At 35.7% G+C, this 21,351-nt stretch overlaps 3 protein-coding genes and 1 long non-coding RNA gene across 4 annotated transcripts; 2 read left to right on the top strand and 2 right to left on the bottom strand.

The window, feature by feature from the left end:
* Nucleotides 1-938: 938 nt before the first annotated feature.
* Nucleotides 939-3,945, bottom strand: LOC147869999 (uncharacterized). The gene is made up of 9 exons (XM_087335699.1): nucleotides 3,756-3,945; nucleotides 3,433-3,618; nucleotides 3,201-3,330; nucleotides 3,036-3,125; nucleotides 2,295-2,476; nucleotides 1,731-1,826; nucleotides 1,468-1,561; nucleotides 1,157-1,273; nucleotides 939-1,060 (listed from the first exon to the last, which is right to left on the bottom strand). The coding sequence occupies exons 1-9, from the start codon at nucleotides 3,867-3,869 to the stop codon at nucleotides 957-959; spliced, it is 1,113 nt and encodes a 370-aa protein (XP_087191825.1). The 5' UTR covers nucleotides 3,870-3,945; the 3' UTR covers nucleotides 939-956.
* A 7,064-nt stretch (nucleotides 3,946-11,009) lies between these two features.
* Nucleotides 11,010-13,405, top strand: LOC147869998 (16 kDa phloem protein 2-like). Its single transcript, XM_087335712.1, has 6 exons — nucleotides 11,010-11,187; nucleotides 11,306-11,371; nucleotides 11,803-11,929; nucleotides 12,168-12,279; nucleotides 12,726-12,847; nucleotides 13,050-13,405. Exons 1-6 carry the CDS (start codon nucleotides 11,121-11,123, stop codon nucleotides 13,060-13,062), a joined length of 507 nt encoding a protein of 168 aa, XP_087191838.1. The 5' UTR covers nucleotides 11,010-11,120; the 3' UTR covers nucleotides 13,063-13,405.
* Nucleotides 13,406-16,320: 2,915 nt separating this feature from the next.
* On the top strand, nucleotides 16,321-21,190 carry LOC147869996 (transcription factor GTE6-like). The gene is made up of 8 exons (XM_087335680.1): nucleotides 16,321-16,739; nucleotides 18,513-18,716; nucleotides 18,985-19,062; nucleotides 19,148-19,375; nucleotides 19,505-19,609; nucleotides 20,025-20,083; nucleotides 20,167-20,314; nucleotides 20,504-21,190. The coding sequence occupies exons 1-8, from the start codon at nucleotides 16,437-16,439 to the stop codon at nucleotides 20,612-20,614; spliced, it is 1,236 nt and encodes a 411-aa protein (XP_087191806.1). The 5' UTR covers nucleotides 16,321-16,436; the 3' UTR covers nucleotides 20,615-21,190.
* LOC147869997 (uncharacterized) lies at nucleotides 20,172-20,541 on the bottom strand. Its single transcript, XR_015531606.1, has 2 exons — nucleotides 20,449-20,541; nucleotides 20,172-20,373 (listed from the first exon to the last, which is right to left on the bottom strand). It is a non-coding gene; the product is annotated as an uncharacterized LOC147869997 (long non-coding RNA).
* Nucleotides 21,191-21,351: the final 161 nt, after the last annotated feature.

Below are 21,351 nucleotides of genomic sequence, written 5' to 3'. Positions count from 1 at the left end.
CATGGTCATTGTTCAGGTGCCAAAATGAATTTGAAATGTCTCATTTTCAATGAAATGCAAAGCACCTTTTAAGCCCTTGGAATGAAACTCATTTAACAAGGCATATAATCAAAGTTCTCATGGAAGATGTAACCACCATAGGATAAAATTACGTTTAAGGCTGTTTGCATATCACCCAAAAATATCATTTCATTCAAAATCTTACTTCTTGTTGACATTTGTGAAGAAGTTTCAAAATCAACATTAGTTCCACATGTTCTTAACCCCCGCTACATATTCCTTACTAGGAAGCAAGGCAACAACTGTATTGTAAACAAAGTTTCAATGTGTTTAATTCCATGAATCTGCTCTTAAAATTCATTAGTGTGACTATAAAACACAGTGAGTTTGAGTTGAAATCAAAATAAGTTCCACACATCCTATATCCCCACTACAAATTCCTCGCGAGGCAAAATTTCAGCATGTATAACTTCATTTGGAATTTCCTACATAAACTCGTTAATGTAACTAAACAAATCATATACAGTTAAAAAGAATCTAACAATTTGATTGCCATGGTTTTAGGTAAGCCAACCCAATATCCATCTATCTATAGGAAGAAATGGTCACCACGATTGACATCCAATGGAAAGAAGGTTTGGGTACAAGCACTACCCACTAGTGTTTTCTCAGAATAAACAACATTTATAAGTTTGAAACAAAAAGGCATCAATAGAGCCCTTATTTGTAGATAATTAACAAATAGTTTCTAGCAAGCCATGCTTTCATTGTAAGACCATATACAATTATTAATGATCACTCCCATCAATGGCAGCTGAATCTTCCAGTCTCTATATCAACTTACTTGAAAGCCACCCATTGAAGGCGCATTTAAACTTCAAATGAACTCTCTCTCTCCCTCCCTCCCTCCCTCCCTCCCTCCCTCTCCCTCTCCCTCTACGTTAGGATTTTCAATTTTATGAAAGCTCTGACAAAATTCTCTGGCACTTCTCCTCTAGAACTTTCACTGATTCAATGAACAAAACTTCAGGTGGTAGAGCACCCGCAGATTCGACAGTAACTGTGTCAAAAGAAAGTATCACATCAGTTCTTGCACCACTGAGTCTTTATCATTTATACATAACATTGAAAAAGATAAGCAACATGTTAAACATACATATAAAGTGATCTTTCACACGACGCAATTGTACACGAGTATCCCACCCATCTCCAAACACACATTCTCTACACAGTGTACACACTCTTGGCTGTGTGACGACAGCTTTTTTTGCGCCTGCCAATTCACGTTAACAACTTTTCTTGTTTTCAAATAAATCATCATAAAGGAAGCATTAAACTCCTAACGTGATCAGTATTTTCCAGAATCTAAAAGAATCATTGCAACACCCCTTTGGTGGGGGGGGTATCTCAGTCATTTTTTAAAACTGTAGGGCATTCTGGTAAATACCCACTCCTATAATTCTTTACCTTTCGGCAGATCTTCAATATCAAACACGTTCACTGGGCATTTCTCAACTAGTTCCTCTGCCATCTCATCCCACACATCTTCAAGAAATACCACCTAAGAATGACGAACATCTTATCAGCCTGATTATCAATCAAACGTGACAAAAACCTCTTATAGGATGTATCATCAATACAAATTCACATATATAGTAAACAAACATTTACATACATACATACATTCATCCACTCAGCTCTCACTTCCACTGGAAATGAGGATGACTTACCTCTGGAAGCATCCTGTACCTCGCAGTTGCCACAGGAGACCATTTTGCATGTGTTTTTCCCATACCTTTGATTGCATGAGCTTCCAATTCAATACACTACAATAAATCCCAACAGCTTAAAATCAATTTAACTTTAGGAAAAACAACCTTTTATCTTTTTAAAAATTTTGTCTCTCCATAATGTAGGTGCAAAACTTTATTAAACGCGCCATAGAAAGGTCCTAGGAACTACATCAACATGCACTTGTTAATGGCTTTTAGATCTCAGGGGATGACCATCTTAAATAAACCATTAAAAAAGTGTAAAAAAACAATAAAAAACAGGAGTAATTGAGATAGATCAAGAATATAATTGTCCTAATGAATAAGGTGGTGCTCTCTCTCTCTCTCTCTCTCTCTCTCTCTCTCTCTCTCTCTCTCTCTCTCTCTCTCTCTCTCTCTCTCTATTCTATAAATATATAAGCTTTTTCCATAGATTCTGTTAAGAGTTTATAACAATCTAAAAATAAGCACTAGAGCTTCCAAGAATGTTATGGCTAAGAATTAGAGATGACACTGACTGACTTGGCCGGGACGTAGCTTGGCGAGTGTGATGTCTGGATATCGTGAGATAATGGGATCCATCTTGAGAAGTGGTAACGTGTCCTGACTACATGTAAAAGACGTGTACGTCTTCTTGCATTTCGCAGAAGAAGGAACCTCATATTCACTCCCATTTGGCAGCCACCGCAATTCCTCAGATCGAACTGCACATCCCATCAAAAGGCTGTTATTAATAATAAGAAAAAACCATACACAATATCACAAGCATTCCAACACCTCACATTTAGCTTATATTTGTAAATACACAACACCCATTTACTGTCACAATATCATATGTACTTAGTCAAAATACAAAGAATAGAGAAACTATGGTAATAATGTAGTCATAACCCATAATGGAAAACATTATCTATTCAGATATCAGTTAACATATTCTTCAATGTCCCCAGCCTTACAGGTGATATCTTGTTGAACATCAAACAGTGTATTGTTGTTCGGTTATGACATTGCGATCCAAATTCACATGTCATGGAAAAAAATAAAAATGCCTAAATTCCAAACAGACATGTACCTAGCAAGCAATCCATTTACAATGGCAGATGAGTATATCGCTAACAAAGAAAGTCTTGTTCACAATATCTCCAATTTGATGGTAAATATATTACCAATCTACACAGAAAATTCGCAATACTTTTACATATCCCAATAATTCGTTCAGGATGTGGGATATGGAGTTTTCAACATGGAGGAATAGAGATGTACCTGTACTGTTCTTTACTCGTCCATCTTGCTTCGTGCAAACTGCATTCAGCTTGAAGACAATCGTATTCCTTTCATTTGCCAGATCATTTTCTATCAAAAAAAACACTAGACGTGTTAGACTAATCCCAAACCACAAAACAGAACGTATAATTCACATCAAGTTACCTGACTTGTATTCAAATAGTCTGGGATCAGCTTTGATAGGAACTAGTCCCAATCGATGTGCCAACACCTCATCTTGTATGAGAGATGTGTTATTAGCAATAAGAACTTTCTCAATTGCCATTGTGGGTATCTTTCATATGAAATGAATACAGTTAAATTTTGTAAGGAAATCCCTTATATGATATGACCCTTGTATTATTTCAAATTGCACAAAAACAATGAACCAATATACCTCTGAAATCAGAATCCTTCTGAAAGCATTCACTATCGCAGCATCAATGCCAATCATATCAAATTCAATGTCATCACTGTTAAAAGAAATTATCTCAACACGGAAATCTTTGAAAAAATCTGTCAAACGGAGGCTGTTATCAACACCAGACAACGAATATGCACCAGAGAACTGTAGCCTTTCTGTCTGCACGAGTTTACAGGGGGAAAAATAGAAAATAAAAGCTGTGTAAGAAAAAACCAGATGAAATAAACTCAAAAGAAGAGAATATATCCGTATGTCTTGTATATGCAACGGAAAAAGGATTATACTAGAACACATACATAAGAAGCAGCATCGGGTCTACAGACAACTCGAGTTCGTTGAAGTTCGAGGTGAGGAGGGAGCTGACCCCTTGGTATATCAGGCATATCAAGAGCTGAATTAATATGAGACATGGAGATTGTATACAAAAACCTTTCCTTGATCTTGATTTAATATATGAACACCTCCTCTTACTGGGATTGAAATTTGAAACTACGTCAAAAAGTGATAAACATTAATGAAATAAAGTGGTAATCTAGTTCGCAGACATATAGCACAAGCGCATACAGATGCATTGTGATCATACTTTGAAAATACGGGTTGCATGCACTAGCATTTCCCCACCTATGCGAAATGTGTTAGCTTCATACTGTAGATGAGAAAGGAAACTCGTTCTTTAGAGTTCCGTGCCCATCAAATTGTTCAACTTTATCTAATAGAGAGAAAAAGATACCTTCATGAACGAGATTGATAACATAATTAATGGATGAAATCTATGAGTGCCTACTATAGGATATTGAGCAAGAAAACAGGAGCACTATACGTAGGTCTCATAGTTAACCATTTTGGCCTCTTGGAAAATCTTTAAAGTTGCAGATATTAATATTTACGGATCGCACTATCAGAAACCTGGTGAACAGTTGTCTTGTCTTTGGTTATGTACATGTTCCAATCCATGGACATGATATGGAGCTTGATGAATCTATCTTATTCTAGGAAACAGAATAAACGACACTCAGACTCAGGAAAGTTATTTCTTTTGAAAATATCAGCAATTGGAAATATTTGCCATATTGGAACTACTCCTGGCTATCTCTCATGAGACAATACATACATCTCTCTTAACTCACAGCAACACTAAACTTATCCTTTTCCAGTTTTCTGGTCTGATGGCCCCCTCACAAAAGATCATCATCATCGATATCAATGTCATCAGCACGGGTATCAGTAGCAATAACATTATCATCCTCTTCCTGGCCAGGAATTTTGGTTCCATATATATATGATAAAACGTTAGCAATAGACCAAAATAGATCAAAGATCAGTAATATATATATATATGATAAAACGTTAGCAATAGACCAAAATAGATCAAAGATCAGTAATATATATATATATATATATATGATAAAACGTTAGCAATAGACCAAAATAGATCAAAGGTCAGTAAATGCGTTTGTGTTGATATCTACATCTATTATTAACCTTTGATCGATGGGAAGTTTTTCAGCCAGAGACAATCAAAATCGCTGGGAGCAACACGCTACATATAGTCCGCTTCCAAATGTTAAGATTGTGAGTGGGCCAAAAGCAGAGTTTCTCGATCTCTCTCCCTCTCTCTGTATATATATATATATATATATCTTCATGTGTGTGTTCCGGTTTCTGCTTCTCTGGGAGTCTGACATCGTACCTTCCTTCTTCTTTGGAGTTGTCCAAGCAGCCAGGAAAAATATTATGTGGTAGTTGCTTTGGGGAGAAACAGGGGTTTATGGGGGGGTTTAAGGTGCTAATTAAAGGTGGTCATCTTTTTCGTGTGTCTGGTTTGCTTCTAGAATATGCATACTCCATTCCATGGTTGTGTATTTCTCTTTTCCTCCAAAATTTCCATTCCTCGCTTCTATCATCAATTAGCACATTTCCTTTAAGCTTGCAAAATGCATATAATCTTGTCCCAAAGAAACAAAGAAGTTGACCTAAATCCATGGATCATGACTCTTTGAGTTGTTTTATTGTGAATCATCCCTAAATAAAATTTCACCTTCATAAATTCGTGATTGTTTTAAAGTTAACAAACAATGGAATGCAACTTAAAATGTTGGAATGCAAAATACGAGTTCAAACATTTAACCTTTTATACACTCTTTTTAATATTTGCCGTGGATTGTTGTGAATGTGTTCATACCAATCAACTTTTGATGATTCACATGTTTTTCCACAATATAACATACAATGGTGACCCTTTCAAAATAGTGGTCAATATGTCCCATGTACCTAATATAAGGGGAAATATGGCCATCAAATTCAAATTATTGGAAAATAAAACATATAATTAGAATTCAAAGTCAACAAACTCTTGGAAGCATTGTTCTTCATTATTATTAATGTACTAGTATTTCTTCCTTAAAATGTTGTTGGGGAAATCAAAGCTTCCCTAAAAATCATCCATGGATCTAATTTGTCTTTTGTAGGGAGAAAAATATTTATTTACGTAATTCAAGAATCTCTTAAAGTATTGGATTAGTACATCCTCGTGCATTGGGTCTAATAAATATCCAACATGATCCAAACATTTCCATGAACAAACGGAATTAGAGCCGCAATAGATAAAGATAAGATAAAGGGAGTTAGAACAAAGGCAATAAAATAAGATACGCTTATTAGGAAATAGAGATACCAACCACAGTGAATGCGGACATGAAATTCCTTTAGAGAGATAAGATCAACCTTGGACAATTCATTTATTGGTATAATAATCAGTATTGTTGGATCTCAATCTCAGGCTTTGTGATGAATAAGTTTTGTCTCTGTACACACCCTCTCACAAATTCTTTCATAAATTCTACGAAAAGAGTAAAATTGGGTCATGACTTATTTTATGTGCTACTTGTGGTTATATTTCTCCAACCAGATCATAGGTATTTCTCCACCAACTAGAGTTTAAAAAAACAAGTTATATAGCCTCTGAATAAGTCCCACTTTCAAATACACAATCTTTCGAAAAGATGAAAGAGACCTTATATTCATTCTAACCTTTCAATAATTCATTGAAATTCATGAGATGAAATGGATATATATGTTCTTTCCAAACATGTAGATCAACATTTTTTGTACATTAATGCTAAATCTTTTGCCTTGTCAATGTTACAAGGGCTAATTATGAGAATGTTGTGATGAACTCGCAAAGAAAGTATACATGTAGTTAGGTTATTGCAAAGGCAAACTAGTTGGGACAATGCCTTTCCATACAAATCTTTTGAAACCAAAATTAATGTTATGATAGGATAGATACCATCCATGGCTTAACAGTTAGAGAACCCAACTAATAATTGGTAACTCAAAGATTCATTTGTTATTGGATGAAAACAAAAAAATTAAATTTCGCAAGTTTAAAACAACAACCCAATAACTAAACTTTATGTTTTTTTCTTGATCATAACTTCTAGAGCAAGTGAGAAAAAGGAACGAGAATAGTGGTATTATGGATCATTTGAAAATTCAAGTACTTTTTCGGAAACTATTAATTTCTTGCATAACAATCACCATGCTTTTAATATAGATCCTAAAATCACCTATGTTGAGATGAACAGGTGGATTGAACAAATTTTCAAGGGCAACGAGATAAGCCTTAAATATGTTTTGATCCCCTCGCACAAAAAAGAACCAAACTGGTGGTAACGGATTAGGATTTTCTTGGTTACATGTGTCGGAAAACATAACAAACTTAAGTGTAGTTCTATCAAGAATAAAATGTATACAAAGTGTAAATAAAATCCATCATGCATGTTGTACAAGACCGAAGCAAATTGGTGGTAATGGATTAGGATTTTCTTGGTTACATGCGTTGAAAAACATAACAAACTTAAGTGTAATTCTATCAAGAATAAAATGTATACAAAGTGTAGATAAAATCCACCATGCATGTTGTACAAGACAAAAGAGAGAGGTTTATCATACGTAAGCTTTAGAAAAGATAATGTATTTGCAAAGAGGGGGATGATTATACAATGATAAAAAAGCAATAAACTATGTAAGAAGTACTAACCAATCTCTAATGACGAGTAAGCAATTGAGAATGACAATATATGTACCAACAATAGGTCTTGTCGCCTTTTATTTTAACTAATGTGAAACTTCCTTGTTTCTAATGATAATGATAAAAAAGGAGAAGTATAAGTATGACTATATTATTTTACATTTGTGATCACTGAATTTCGTGTTTCATTGAAAGTTATTGAGTCAATATCCCAAAAGAAGTCGACCTTCCATGGAGTATCTAGAAGCACACATAATAATAAATGAAACAAAGGAGTAGATGTCGCCGTCAAACACAAGGGAGGAAGTTATAAACATTTATAAATCATAGAATTGATTTTTCACAAAAGAAGTTGGTGTTTGTGAAGAAGTAGCAAGCATTAAACATGAACTTAAACCAAAACATATATATTGTTTAATCAACTCAATAAATGGCGGAAAAGTATGTGCATTACGCAAATAACTGAACTGGTCAATTATAATGCTAATTTGTAAAAAGAAAATGAAAGTGAAATACCAATAAAGAAGCCAAACCCATTCACCAAGGCCCAAGTTATTTGTTTTTACCAAAAAAGGAGCTACGTTCCCATTAGTTAGGAGACCCAGGCCCGAGTTATTGTTCTATACAACCTCCATGTAATATCATAATTACCATTCTGAAATTTCACCCTCTAGTTTGACATGGATGAACCCAAAAGTCCTTAGGTAACGCATAAAGGTTTATTTATGTTATTATGTTAATTATTCTGTTTTTGAAGAGTACAACGATTGGAATAATCAACATCTAGGTGGATCATCGTTGTTAAAAGCACATATTTTACGTACAAAATGTGTTCCACAATACTATGAAGTATTTAACATGTATTCTACATTTTAGAAGTGTCATTTTTTAATGTATTCTAAGTATTTTACGTTTCCTAACAATAAATAATAATTTGACCAAAAAACAATTGTTAAATTTTAATACAAACATTACGAAGTATAAAATGTATTCTATCTTTGTAATGCATATTAAAAATAATTGGAGAAAAAGTAGATGGTTTTTAAAATACTTAACATATGTATTAGTTGCTCATTATTACACAACAATGGGGTGGAGTCAGGATCACATATGGAGTCAAAACCTACATTAATTATGGCAGAGAATCACAAACAACACTTGTTGACTGTGGTGGAATCAAGAATTTTATCTATTTGCTAACACATCAAAGGTAGTGACCAACAACCCCTAGTAATGCAATTGCACGAGCAAGAGTGGCATTGAGCAATATCCTACACCACAAATACTTCTCAAAGGCAATGAAGAACTACTTCATAGTGGGATGACAAGCACTCAATGTGAATGAGTTTCACAATTATCTTTCGATCCAATAATCACCATTACCACCAAGTAAAGTATACAGAGGTTGTTGACTCCTAAATGAAATAGGAGGAAAACTACACTCGAGCATAGACCAAAGCATTGGTTCACCTATTCTAAAAAGTATTAAATAATACAAGTTCCCCTAAATAGGCACAACAGTATTCATGAGCTAAAATGAAAAAAATAAATATGAGATATACGAATTGTAGATCAAGAGATAAGTTGATGCCACGGACACCTCCTAGACCATAACAGGTCAAAGACAACCCTTCATTACATTGAAAAAATCACTATTTGGAAGATCATCAACCAAGGCACCACGCAGGTTGACTTAGAATCCACAAAGACTTCGCCAGTAAGGGCAAAAGATGCAAGATGACAAAATCTAAGCACCACCATGTGCTTAGATTGATCCCTAATGAAGAGAACTCCCATCCAAGCACAAGTATGATAGGTAATACAAACATGTCATCATTATAAACTTCATTATCTTCCAACTGGTTAATGAAATGAAGTGTGTGATAAAGTCACCTAGTAAAGTGAATGTGTCCCAAATTTTTGTGGGTGTAAATGTTGTTATAGGGTTAGTGATAATCATTAAAACCTAGTTAGTTTAAACATGGTTTGACACTCTACAAATCCATACTGGCAACAATAGGCATGACCAGATCTAATGACCTCAACTTGAAGAGAGCACTTCACTAAGTAAGAAATGAGGTTGGGAATAACTCCTAAGATCAATTGACACAAGAAGTAAGTTGTTATGTTATTCTTCTACGGTGATCATATTGTAGAGTATAAACAATATGCAAATTTGTAAATCGCCACAAACATAGGCCTTTTAAATTGTGAAAGTGATTTGTTATACCATGATGATCATAAAGGAAAGCATTTCCTCCAATACACCGGTTGTGTCACATTCTCCAATAAAACAAGTGAAAAATCAAATTAATGATGCTCAATTGCGGAAGATTTTTGTATGGTTTTAGAGTGGGGATGGTGAAGTAAAGAGAGGTTAGGTGATGGATTTAGAGACAAAGAGGAAATATTTTTGTGATTAAATAGAGAGAGAAAGGGGGTACAAAACATATAACGAGGAGAAATAAGTGATTGATCAATGGTTAAGAGGGACAACTAAGATCTAAGTCAAACTCCACCATTAAATCAAGAGAGAAGATAACTTGATCCTTGTCAAACTGACCCAGTCCCTTGTAGTTGTAAATTGATGATCATTATCTTCACTTTTAAAAGGAACTACCTTTTATGAATCATGAAAGCTATTATGTGTGGTCTAGGTAGGTTCTCACTTTAAATAATTTGTTTGAAAATCGAGACTTAATGTTTTTGTGGATGGCTTCACATACATATATGTAGTTGACGTGGTCGAATATTAGGACAATTAGCAAATTGACTAAAAATGTGGGGCATGATCAACGAAAACGATCTCTACAAGCAATAATGAAGACCAAAACAAACTTAGGCGCTTGACTCTCGCAGAGCTATAATAATGTCAACAAGCATGAATAGGAATTACATCTAATAAAAAAGAAGGGGCAAGATACCAAAAGGCGTGACCGAAGACTTTGCCTATTCAAAAGTGCGCACATGCACATTCAGAGGGTTCGATGCGAAATGGGTTGCTCGAAAAGCTTACACAGGTGCATCAATCAGTCATCATCGGTCAGCAGCTACCGAGGGGGTTTTTGCATATAGAAAAAAGAGAGAGAAAGAGGGAGCATAGAGGATCCGTAAGGATAGTTGAGAGATCCGGCGTGTTCGAATGTCATCCACCATGTGATGCAATTATGTACTGGGGGGGGGGATAGTTTTTTTGAAGGGGGAAAGTGGTTTGTCGATGTGATGGGGCAAGTGGGTAGGCCCAATTCGTCCTCCCCTTCCAAGTGCGAGGAGAAGTCTTTGGGGCCGGCCAACTGTGGGTCGGTCAACGAGTGTTTGTTTGTGTGTCTGAGACACACAATAAATGAATGGGGGTTGAGTTTGTGTAGAAGTGTGCTCCACCTTCTTAACCCCCCCCCCCCCAAAAAAAAAACTCTATAAAAAGGAGTAGAATGTAAATGTGATGTATAAAGCCTTAAAAGGTAAGTAATCCACACACAGAGTCTTATTGTATGAGTATTGTTGACTCGGACATAACACATACTCTGTTCCTGCCCTGCCCCTCGAGATCTCCATAGACTGTCAGATCATCGCCAAAGAAACGAAGCAGCACCAACAGAGAGAGAGAGAGAGACAGACAGATTGAACCATGCCTTCTGGGATCCTCGAGGTTAACCTTCAAAGTGCCCGTGGCCTTAAGGCTGGAGATTTCTTCTGTGAGTTATATATATATATATATCATCTGCTCTTCTTCTTCTTCTTCTTCTCCATTATTGCCATCTCTCTCTAGTTTTCTTTTTGTTTGAAACCCCTAATTTCTTCAAATCTCTGCAGCCAAGTCAGACCCCTACGTGTTAATCAAATGTGGAACCGTTGAGAAGAAAAGCAGCGTGGCCAAAAGTAATATATATCCCTCCCTTCCTTTCTCTCTCTCTCTCTCTCTCTCTATCACTAATCTGATCTCTCATGCTTTCTTTCAATAGCATTCTGTGTCTTCTTTGCAATATGAAATCCTAAAGGTAGAGCGTGCCTATTCGTGCATTTTGTGTGGGTGGATGTGTGTGTTTATTATTTATTTTCCATACTTCCAGTGATGATTGTTTTTTTGTCCATTCATCTAAGCGAGGACTTCATGGATATGGTTATAACTTATACCTGAAGCTCAAGAATGTATAACTAGGAATTAATTTATTTACTTACAAAATCAACTTTTTCTTTCTTTCTTTTATTGGTACGTGGGATATCTTTTTGGATTATCGCTACAAGTCTATCATGGATGGCTGTGGGTTTTAAAAAAAAAAAAAAACCTTATATTTCTCTTTTTTGGACAGATCAAGGAAGCAACCCTACTTGGAACCAAAACTTTACATTTCAGCTGCAGGAAGTCACCACAAGTTTATATCTCAAAGTCATGGATGAAGATTTTTTGACGCGTGATGACGAGCTCGGCCTAGTCACGTTTGTCTTTTTCTCTTGATTCTTTTGCTATTAATGTGATCCATTTGTTATTACGATTTGTTCGTGATCTTGACTCACGTGCAATTATGATCGATTCTTTAATTGTGATCCATTTTTGTTATGGAGAATAATTTGTTGTTTCACTTGTGAATATGATTCATTGGTGGTTCTGATATGCGCGTTTTATTCACCTTTGTTAATACGATTAATTTGTTCTTTTCTTGTTTAAATAAATCAGGGTTCCTTTAGATGAGGTATTGCGGTGTGGCAGTTCAGAAATGAAACCATATCCTGTCGAGCTTCCAAACGGAAAATACAAAGGCGAGGTCAAGTTGTCTCTGTCCTTCACGGTACGCCAATACTAAACACAAGTCTCTTTGATCGAATGAGGGTGAATATGAGCAGTTGCCTAGATGGTTGTGGCACATTTGGTGAGGTTGTCTGGGTGAGACCAGAAGGTCAGCCCCTCCCAGCATTCCTCAGCAATGGCATATAGTTAAAATAGAGCAGCATACAGTGAGATTTCAACCGGGTTTATTCATGGGTTAGTAAAGAAAACTTGGTACTTCCCTAATATGGGAAAAGAAATGGCATATTGGGGCCATATAAAAAAGTCACAACTACTGTAGTTTTTATATGATAACAAAATCTCAATATTAGAGGCCAAAGGAGTTGTGAAAGCTAGTAGGGATAAGTAGTCTTATCACTAATATACAAGGAGTATTCATGAATACCATTCATTATTTCCTCATATGTCTCTCTCTCTCTCTCTATATATATATATATATGTATACAGCAACCGGGTGAGCCATCTCAGGGAGCTAATCCTTCTCCGAGTACTCAGGTTGACCTCGATAAATGTTTACCAAGTATTCGTGGTCCGTACGGCTCTTCAAATGCTGGCGGTTGGTCTAAAGGGTAATCTCCTCTTGTAAAAATTTTGTGTTTTGGCAAATACAGGAGTTATTGTTTCTGTAAAGCCCATATAAATAAATAATTTGATTTGTTGGAAATTGAAAAACAAAATCAACTGTAGTATGGGGTCCATTGTTTAATATGCTTCAAGGGTTATCAAGTCTTTGTGGTTAATTTCTGAAAGCTTACTTAATGTTGTTTGCAGAGTAACCCACTAATGGAGGAAGAATCTTCGTTATTCCCGACTGCACGAACAAAACATATATATGCACAACTCGATGACATTCTTTTCTAGTCCATCACCTCTTCTTTGAACGTGTATTTCAGCAAGACGACGACATGTACATAGAAATTTCAAGGAAATAAGCAATAAGTTTTGATGATCCCAACACGATTCATTGTCCAAATCTTATGAAGTGTTGGATTTCATAATTCGATGATAAAACATTCTAGGGTAAAACTTGGGATCAAGGTGAATTGTGATTCCGGTGTATTCTTAAATTACTAGTGTCTTGTAACAATGTTTGTCAATCTTAGAATGAAGTTATGTTATTTTGGTCATTCATGTGAAAGATCTCTACAATGTCTATTGGTTGGGGAGGCATATATTTCTAAAAGTCTCAACCACTTGATAAAGGACTAATCTAGCTATAATATATAAGGGTTGGTTCATGGAAAAGTGTCCAAGAACATTGTATCAAATGATAGCACATCAACCCCATCATCTTCCAAATTGGAAAAAGAAAACAATCCTAAGTTTATTAGGGAGATACTAATCTTTCCCAAGTTTGTATTGCAAAGTGAACATTGAGAAACTAGGGCCCACCTATGGGGGCCTCTTAGGAGGTTGGATATACAAGGCTTTAATTGCCAAAACTTGCATATGGCAAGTGAATGCTCGCCTATACTTGAATATTAAAATCATAATTCTAGTAGAAAATGTTATGAGCGCATAAGCACCTCAGTATTAAACAAACCCTCGATTTCAGTCAATGAACATGCTCAAGAGTTAATCCCTTCACTTGTCTTTGATGAAAGTCCACTTCTTTGTGGGGTGTTTGGGAACACATTGTCCTAGATTGTCTCAGAAAGAAGAACAATATAGCCTTTAGTTGAGAGTCTTGAATGACATGTGCGAGGAATGTAAACAACAACAAAGAGCAAATCAAAGCTTTGATGGTTAATAGGCTATCAAAAGGTGATGAGAGAGATTGGACCAAACAAAATGCATGGTGACCAATTACTAGCTACACTCAAGAGAATAGTAATGATGTGGTGAGAAATGGCCTATCTCAAATTACCTTGTTCCAACCTCTTACAAACAGTAGCAATATGCATGCATTGCATGGACCAAGGCACAATTGTGGGGGGAAGACTGAGTGATCATCACGGGCTTAGTGTGGCAAACAAAAAATAAATTGTTATGAACAAAATATACATGAAACATCAAGGGCTTAGTCAACCATTCAAGGAGACGAGGAATCAAGTAGTTACTTATGTTTATCACATTTTTCTTTCATGTTTTGCATTGCCCTCCTACAACGTGTCATTAAAGCAGCTTCTACATGTTGCATGGTGAGTTGCTATACCACCATTAAGAAATACTAACTTATTCATTGGTGGCCTATTTGACAAGCATTATCATGCTAATTTAGTCCTACAATCTCATTAAGTATATTTACTTTTCTTATTTTAGGAAAATGACAATTTGGCCATTTCACACTTGTTAAACGACACCAACACAAAAAGGAGTATAGTAATGAAGAGTGAAATTGCTAAGAAGAAAGCAAGAATGTACAAATGATAGACGAAATTTGCAATAGAAATGAGAAGTCAAGAAAGAATCAAGAAGAAACCAAGAAATAGCAAGTTGTGATAGAAGAAGTGAAGCAACAAATGCTAAAAGTAGAATCACAATAGGAGTGAAGGAACAAACAATGATGAGTCAAGAATGAAGGAAGTGAATCAAAGAATGATAAGAGAAGATCTCAACAAGGGAGTGTAAGCGACTTGTACCAACTTGCTTCTTTGGTTCTTTGACTTTGTGTGGTTCAACTATACCATCAAATGGGACGGAGTAAGGTAAGGTGACAAGTGATGATGTGGTGGTACAATTGAAGTACTAGGAATCTTTGACATTCTCCATGTTGGCTTGTGTTAGGCTATCACTTAGTGCATCAACCCATCTAGAGCTCATATTGAATTCCTCATATTTGATAATGAGTCATATATGGAGTTTCACTGTTAAAAAACAGATACTCAAGAGATGCTCCACTTCTCACAAAACAATGATCGACTTTTGATCGGTCACCTTTTAGAGGTCATCCCCAACATCATCCCGTGTGTTTGTCAAGTGTTGGCTCAAATAAAAAACCTTTATGTCTTTGGTAATGTCCAAAGAATCATTGAATGTTCTACTAGTGGGCACAACCTCGTTAGTATTTGATATAGGTTCTAATGTTTGTCCAAATTGCTCACCTTCATATGGAAGAGGTATCATTAGATAGAGAAGAGTGCTTCGAGGTTCAAAGGTTTCTGTTGGAATTTAGGCCACCTAACAACTTTAGGAGGGCAAGTTTTCTCTAGTTGAACTCATGAGATTACAAGAGATGTTTAATTTCCGTAGTATTACAACCTAGAGAAACAACACAATTCTATCACACTTTCATGGCCAAATCTCTTGTCCATGAAGAGATTTTGATTTAAATGACGATTATTCATTCAACACATCCGCCTACATGATTGTACATGGAATGCGACATTAACATAAGTCATGGATTATGCACACACATGCCCCAAATTGCTCAAACATATATTTTCCATGCAAGGTAGAGAATCATACAGACACCATTGCATACTAGGACTTGTGAAATAGGTAATACCATCATAAGTGATACTATTGTGCTAGACGATCGAGTGTGTGGGTGCACATACATGAACATAGTATTAACAAAAGTTGTCCCTTTGGATAGAAAAGACGAAAACACATTGAAATTTCAAGCCATCATGTGCACACAGATTGTGTTCACACTTAAACGACCCAAACATATTCGTTTGATCACAGACAAAAGCAAAAGGAGATATACATGAATGCAAGATTTACAAGGGAAAAAGTATGAGAAACACAATCTACAACACAAGTTGGGCATACACTATGTTTCGACTGATGTGTGTGGAAGGCAATACACTTGTAGCCTAGGACTGGGGAAGACAAGAGAATATTATACGAAGACATAAGATGGCGAGGACTAGCCCAAAGGGCGAGATTTTCCGTCGATGGGCACACAAGACGCGATGGAGCATGAGTGCCCGAGAGATGACTCCAAACACACACGTGATTGGGCATGAGAGAGAGAGAGAGAGAGAGAGAGAGAGAGAGAGAGACTTTTAGTAAAGTAACAAACATAAATGGTTAGAAAAGTGTTGAAAAAGTTGGGAAAGAAGAGTTGTTGTTTTTGTTATTAGTAGGCCTAGGAAGGAGGGTCTATATAGTTGTTGTGCCTGTTGTCCTCTGTTTCTATTAGGGCAAGGTGTCACCATCATCATCACCATCATCATCATCATCATCATCAAGGAAGCAGGGCTCCTAGCTATGGTGGATCCACAGCTTCATGACGATCTCGCCCTAAACCCCGTTCAAGAAGAAACTGAACACTTCAAGGATAGAAACTCTAAGGATCTAACAACTTCTCTACATGTGAAGACATATAAAGAAGAAGAAGAAGAAGAAGAAGAAGAAGAAGAAGAAGAAGAAGAAGAAGAAGAAAGGGTAGACTTGCTATCATCATCAGTGTTACCATCTCTGCCTCCAACAAAGCATGGGAATTCGGTTAATCATGTCATTGCTGAAAAGTTGCAACAATCAGTTCATGGTATCACCTCTAAAGTGGATCAGGTGTGGATAGCTACCGAGTTTAGTTAAAAAGAAAAAAAAAAGTGCTTTTAAAATTAAAAAAGAAAAATAACTAGTTGAACAATTTAGCATGCGCTTTTATCATTAAAAATAAAAATAGCCAACAAAACTATCTAGAATGTGGTTTCATCATTAAAATAAGCAAAATAAAGAGAATTGATTTAAAATGTGTTTTTCCAAGGCATAGTTGCACGAGTGAGGTGATTATTTCTTCTAGTTTACAAAGGAAACTCATCAATGCAGGCATGGTAATGATAGAATGGGTGCCTGACCATCCTTTCTTGTATGGACACGATTTTTATGTTAATGGTGATTAAAATCTTGTATCGTTCAAGTTGTTTACAAGATTTAACAAAGAAAGACAAAAGTGTTCCATTTAGAAAGTTTTTTTACTATCAAACATCATCGAAGCATGGTTACATGATGATTGTATTGATCTCTTTTATGGCATGTTTATTTACTCTAATGGTGTATATAAACTTGGCCTGTTAGTATTTTAGAATGGTTAATACAAGACCACATACTTTTATTGTGGATACAATCTTGGTATATATTGTTAGTTTTTTAAAATGTTTTTCTTTTTATCAACCATCACTTGAGGCATGGTTCTTAAGTGATTGATTGATTGATTGTCTTCTCTATGTACACCAAGCTTTTCACATGCCAATAGAAAAAATAGCACTTTAAAAAGTTTTCTTTGTATCAATCCTCATTCTGAGCATGGTCGCATGAGTGACTGATCATTTCTCTTCTGTATACACAACATGTTGATTCAGTCTTCATATGTTAGAACTGTCTTACAAGCTTTAGACTATCTTAGAAGGTGAGACTCTGGAAGGTTGCAGTATCTATCCATGGATTTACCTCATCTATATAGGACTATTGATTTACATCATCTATGTAGGATAGGATTATTAAAACTATCTAGAATATTTGGCATATTCTAGAACCATATATCTGGATTCACATCATCTATGTACAGTTCTCAGGTTGCATTTAGTGATACCAGGATCATTTTCCCTTGTAAAGTGAATCTGATATCGCTGGGCTCAACTCAGAAGTTAATAAACATGTTGTATAGAATGTTTCTCATCTATCACTGTCCTGGGATGATACTGGGCATGGTTGCACAAGTCAATGCTTTTACATACAGTATCTAGAGGCAAAGACAATTAGGAGGGGCTGACTCAAGTGTGCTTAATGTGGTTCTAGGTAGTAGAGCTGTGAATATGACACATATGAATAGTTGTGCAATGGGCTAGAAACACTTTAGTGAGGTAGTAAATCCTTTCATTTAGGTAAAATACGAAATTGCCTCAGGGTCTGTCTGTCAGTCGTATGTCTCACCTCTTTGCAACATATTGCTCATAGCCAGCCTTGTATTCTTGCCTCCTGGTTTATTATGAAGCTCATTATCTTTTATGTGTTGTCCCATTCCTGCTTCCACTCTAACTTCTTATAACATGTAAGTCTGCCAGAGTAAAATAACAGCTAGGATCAGAATATCTATGGGTTTCTTTTTTACTGCTTCAGGATATTTTTAGAAGAATTTTGATTGAGCCCTTGTTAAAGTAACCAATCTCAAGTAGTCAAAGCTTCAGATTTTAAATATTGTTTATTTTATATCAAATTTCGGAATCTAGAGTTGATTGAATTATCATTGATTAACAAAATGATAAACACTGGAACTCTCAAGTTTTAAGATGAGGGCTTAGGTTTTAGTCATTTAACAAATGTTTTATGGCTAGGTAACAGTTGCAATGTGAAGTTTTGCGAGTTACACGGATACGCTCACTTCTTAAAAGGGAAAGATCACAAGGATATCAACCTCCAAAGGGCCATGAAACAGAGAATTTAGGAAATAAGAAGCTGAGGCTATACGAGGCAGCACGAACAGAAGCTATAAAACGGAAGAAAAGGTCAAACATCCTCAGATTATGTGGCAATCTGCTGCGACAAGTATGTAATCAAGAGTATTATTTTGTATAAATGCTGTGCATAATAGCATTGTAAGGCACTACATATAACCCAAAACTGATATCGATCATCCACACAATCCCCATTACTGGGATATTTTTTCATTTCTCTCTATCAATCATTGTTAGGGCTAATGTGTTATTTGTTTTATTGATCATACATGTGCCAAAATAACCAAGTGGTCTTCAGTTGCATGCCCATAGACTTAAATTTCTCATTATGAATGCTAAAACTTTTTTGTATGTTTCAGCTCATGCAACACAAATGGGCATGGCCATTTTTGCAACCTGTGGATGTGGAATGCTTAAAATTGAAGGACTATTATAAAGTACTAAGTCTCACTCTTCGTATAATTTCAACATCAAAATACTATGCAAATCTTATGTCAGATATTCTGTCTAATTTGTAAACAGGTCATCCGAAAGCCAATGGATTTGGGAACAATAAAGAAAAGACTTGCAACAAATGACAGTACAGGATATCGATATGCTCGAGAATTTTGTGAAGATGTGCGGCTTGTTTTTCGTAATGCAATGTTATATAATGATTCATCAAGTGATGTCTATAAAATGGCAAATACATTGTCCCAAAAATTTGAAAAGAAGTGGAACGTCAATATTGAACGACGCCTAATGGAAGAGGTAAAATAATTGATTTCCCATCCACCCAAAATAATAATTAAAGAAATCATTTGAATGTGTATGTTCCTTATCTTATTTTCAAAGAAAACTGAAGAAAATTTAATGGCTGAATGAAAATCCTGGTAGTAGGAAGAGAAATTTGATCAGCAAGAGAAGCTCTGCTTAAACATTACCGAATTGCACGCTCAAGAAGAACAGGCAGCTAGTCAACTTGGTGATGATGTTATCATGAAGGTATGTTGCTGTCTTCTGCATTTCATTGTCCTATTTAGTTGTCACAAGCTGTCCAATCCTTCATTATGATTAGTTTGTTACCAGTAGTTTATCACCTCTCAAACATATTTTTGAGATTTGATCCATAAAAACATGGTGCTGCCCTTGTAGAGTCACATTCTAGCTTTCAGGCATCTGGATTTGTCAGATGTATATGTGGGGTGATTCCCTCGTGAAAATGCTAAGCATCTTTTCGAGTGTCATCTGCTTGAGACTTGCACCCTATTCATAATTTGTTTGGTTAAACTAAGTTGCCACATTTGTAAATATCAATATTAAATCATCAACTTAATTAATGTCGATCTATGAATTTTATTATAAAACATGGGTTTTTGTCAATCTATTGTTGAAAAATATTTTCTCTTGCTTTCTTCAGCTTACTGATGTGGAAAAGATGATCGAATCTTTTCTTATGCAAGTATTATCAAAATGCAGGTATTAACTTATAAACTAAGGCTTTATGTATCATTTTCTTTAGCTTTTAGAAGTGAGAACATTAACTGATTAGATTTTTGTAGCCCAATGAAAGCTGAAGAGAAAAGGGAATTATACCAAAGAATGTGCAAATTGCCTTCTTCAAGTTTGAGCAGGGTGATGGAAATCTTGTCTTTGGGGAATGCCGTTGACAGCACAACAGAGAACATCCAAATCAACCTTGAAGCTCTGGTATTTTTTTTTGACCAGGCTGTAGTTGTATTGCGTATGCATGCTGAGATGGTCATTAACTGCAAAATTACATGTTGCTGTAGGCCTCAGTAGGCATCTCTGCATAGGCATGCATGACCACAAAAGACATTGACACAGTAAAGTTTTAGATTTATGTGATTTCATATTTAGTTTTGGATACAATGGCAGAACTCAAGCACACTTTGGAGGTTGCATTTCTTTGTGAAGATGATTACAGAATTCACCCATGAGAAGGTTGCAATCAAACTTGATGATTGTGAAGGCCATGCTTTCGATTGAAGCTCTGTGATGTAGGATATTGGTACAAAGCTCTGTGATGGGGATTACTGTTACAAGTTTGTTGCTAAATGAATGCTTACATTTCAAATAGCATACTATGATCAGCCCGTTCTCCTTGCCAGATATTTTGAGTAAGTTAATCTTGTGTGGATCGAAAGCATCAAATTTCTGTCAGAAGAAGCAAAGATGAAGGAAAGTCATTTTTTGGGATCAAAAGAATCATTTCGGTCAGTATATGCAAGAAATATAAGGAGAAACCTATTTGGATTTTTAAAAAAGCATCAATTTTGTCCCAGTCTGCAGTGGTAAAGAAACATTTTGACATTTCGTAATCATTATCATTATGCGGTGCTTGATGAGGAAAAATATACCGTGACTATTCAAGCAAAATTGTACAGGTAAGAATGATGATGTGAGTTGTGGATTAAGCTGTATGAAAGAGATTTGTTGAAAAGTTTTTGGATCCTTTCAACATGTATTGGATCCCCTTGTAAATATTTAAGCAGCCAAAATTGCAAGACATTTGAGGCCACAATTCCCAAAAACATGAAATAATAGGAGAATCAGTTTTGACAATCATTTGTTTGCAGAAACAGATTGATAGGATTTTTTACTAAGCATTGGCATGAGAAGTGTTTCTCATATATTTTAATTGATTGGCTGCGGCAATAATTAAGATTGCTTCCTAATAATTCTAGTACTAATTATTTGAATTTTTTTACAAGGTATGTGAAATT

This window comes from Azolla caroliniana, unplaced genomic scaffold (assembly GCF_043228905.1).
Source record: "Azolla caroliniana isolate FFs.n. ecotype wild unplaced genomic scaffold, voAzoCaro1.0.p SCAF_1, whole genome shotgun sequence".
Classification (NCBI taxonomy): domain Eukaryota; kingdom Viridiplantae; phylum Streptophyta; class Polypodiopsida; order Salviniales; family Salviniaceae; genus Azolla; species Azolla caroliniana.
The sequence above is the reverse complement of the archived record's forward strand: the minus strand, read 5'-3'. Positions and strand labels throughout refer to the sequence as shown.

Coding starts and splice junctions, on each gene's coding strand:
- LOC147869999 (XM_087335699.1), bottom strand. CDS start 3,869: ATGTCTCATATTAATTCAGCTCTTGATATGCCTGATATACCAAGGGGT. Junction 2,477..3,035: donor ACGAGTAAAGAACAGTACAG/GTACATCTCTAT, acceptor TGGGATGTGCAG/TTCGATCTGAGGAATTGCGG. Junction 1,827..2,294: donor CCAAGCTACGTCCCGGCCAA/GTCAGTCAGTGT, acceptor GATTTATTGTAG/TGTATTGAATTGGAAGCTCA.
- LOC147869998 (XM_087335712.1), top strand. CDS start 11,121: ATGCCTTCTGGGATCCTCGAGGTTAACCTTCAAAGTGCCCGTGGCCTT. Junction 11,372..11,802: donor GAAAAGCAGCGTGGCCAAAA/GTAATATATATC, acceptor TTTTTTGGACAG/ATCAAGGAAGCAACCCTACT. Junction 11,930..12,167: donor GACGAGCTCGGCCTAGTCAC/GTTTGTCTTTTT, acceptor TAAATAAATCAG/GGTTCCTTTAGATGAGGTAT.
- LOC147869996 (XM_087335680.1), top strand. CDS start 16,437: ATGGTGGATCCACAGCTTCATGACGATCTCGCCCTAAACCCCGTTCAA. Junction 20,084..20,166: donor CAAGTATTATCAAAATGCAG/GTATTAACTTAT, acceptor AGATTTTTGTAG/CCCAATGAAAGCTGAAGAGA. Junction 20,315..20,503: donor AAATCAACCTTGAAGCTCTG/GTATTTTTTTTT, acceptor ATACAATGGCAG/AACTCAAGCACACTTTGGAG.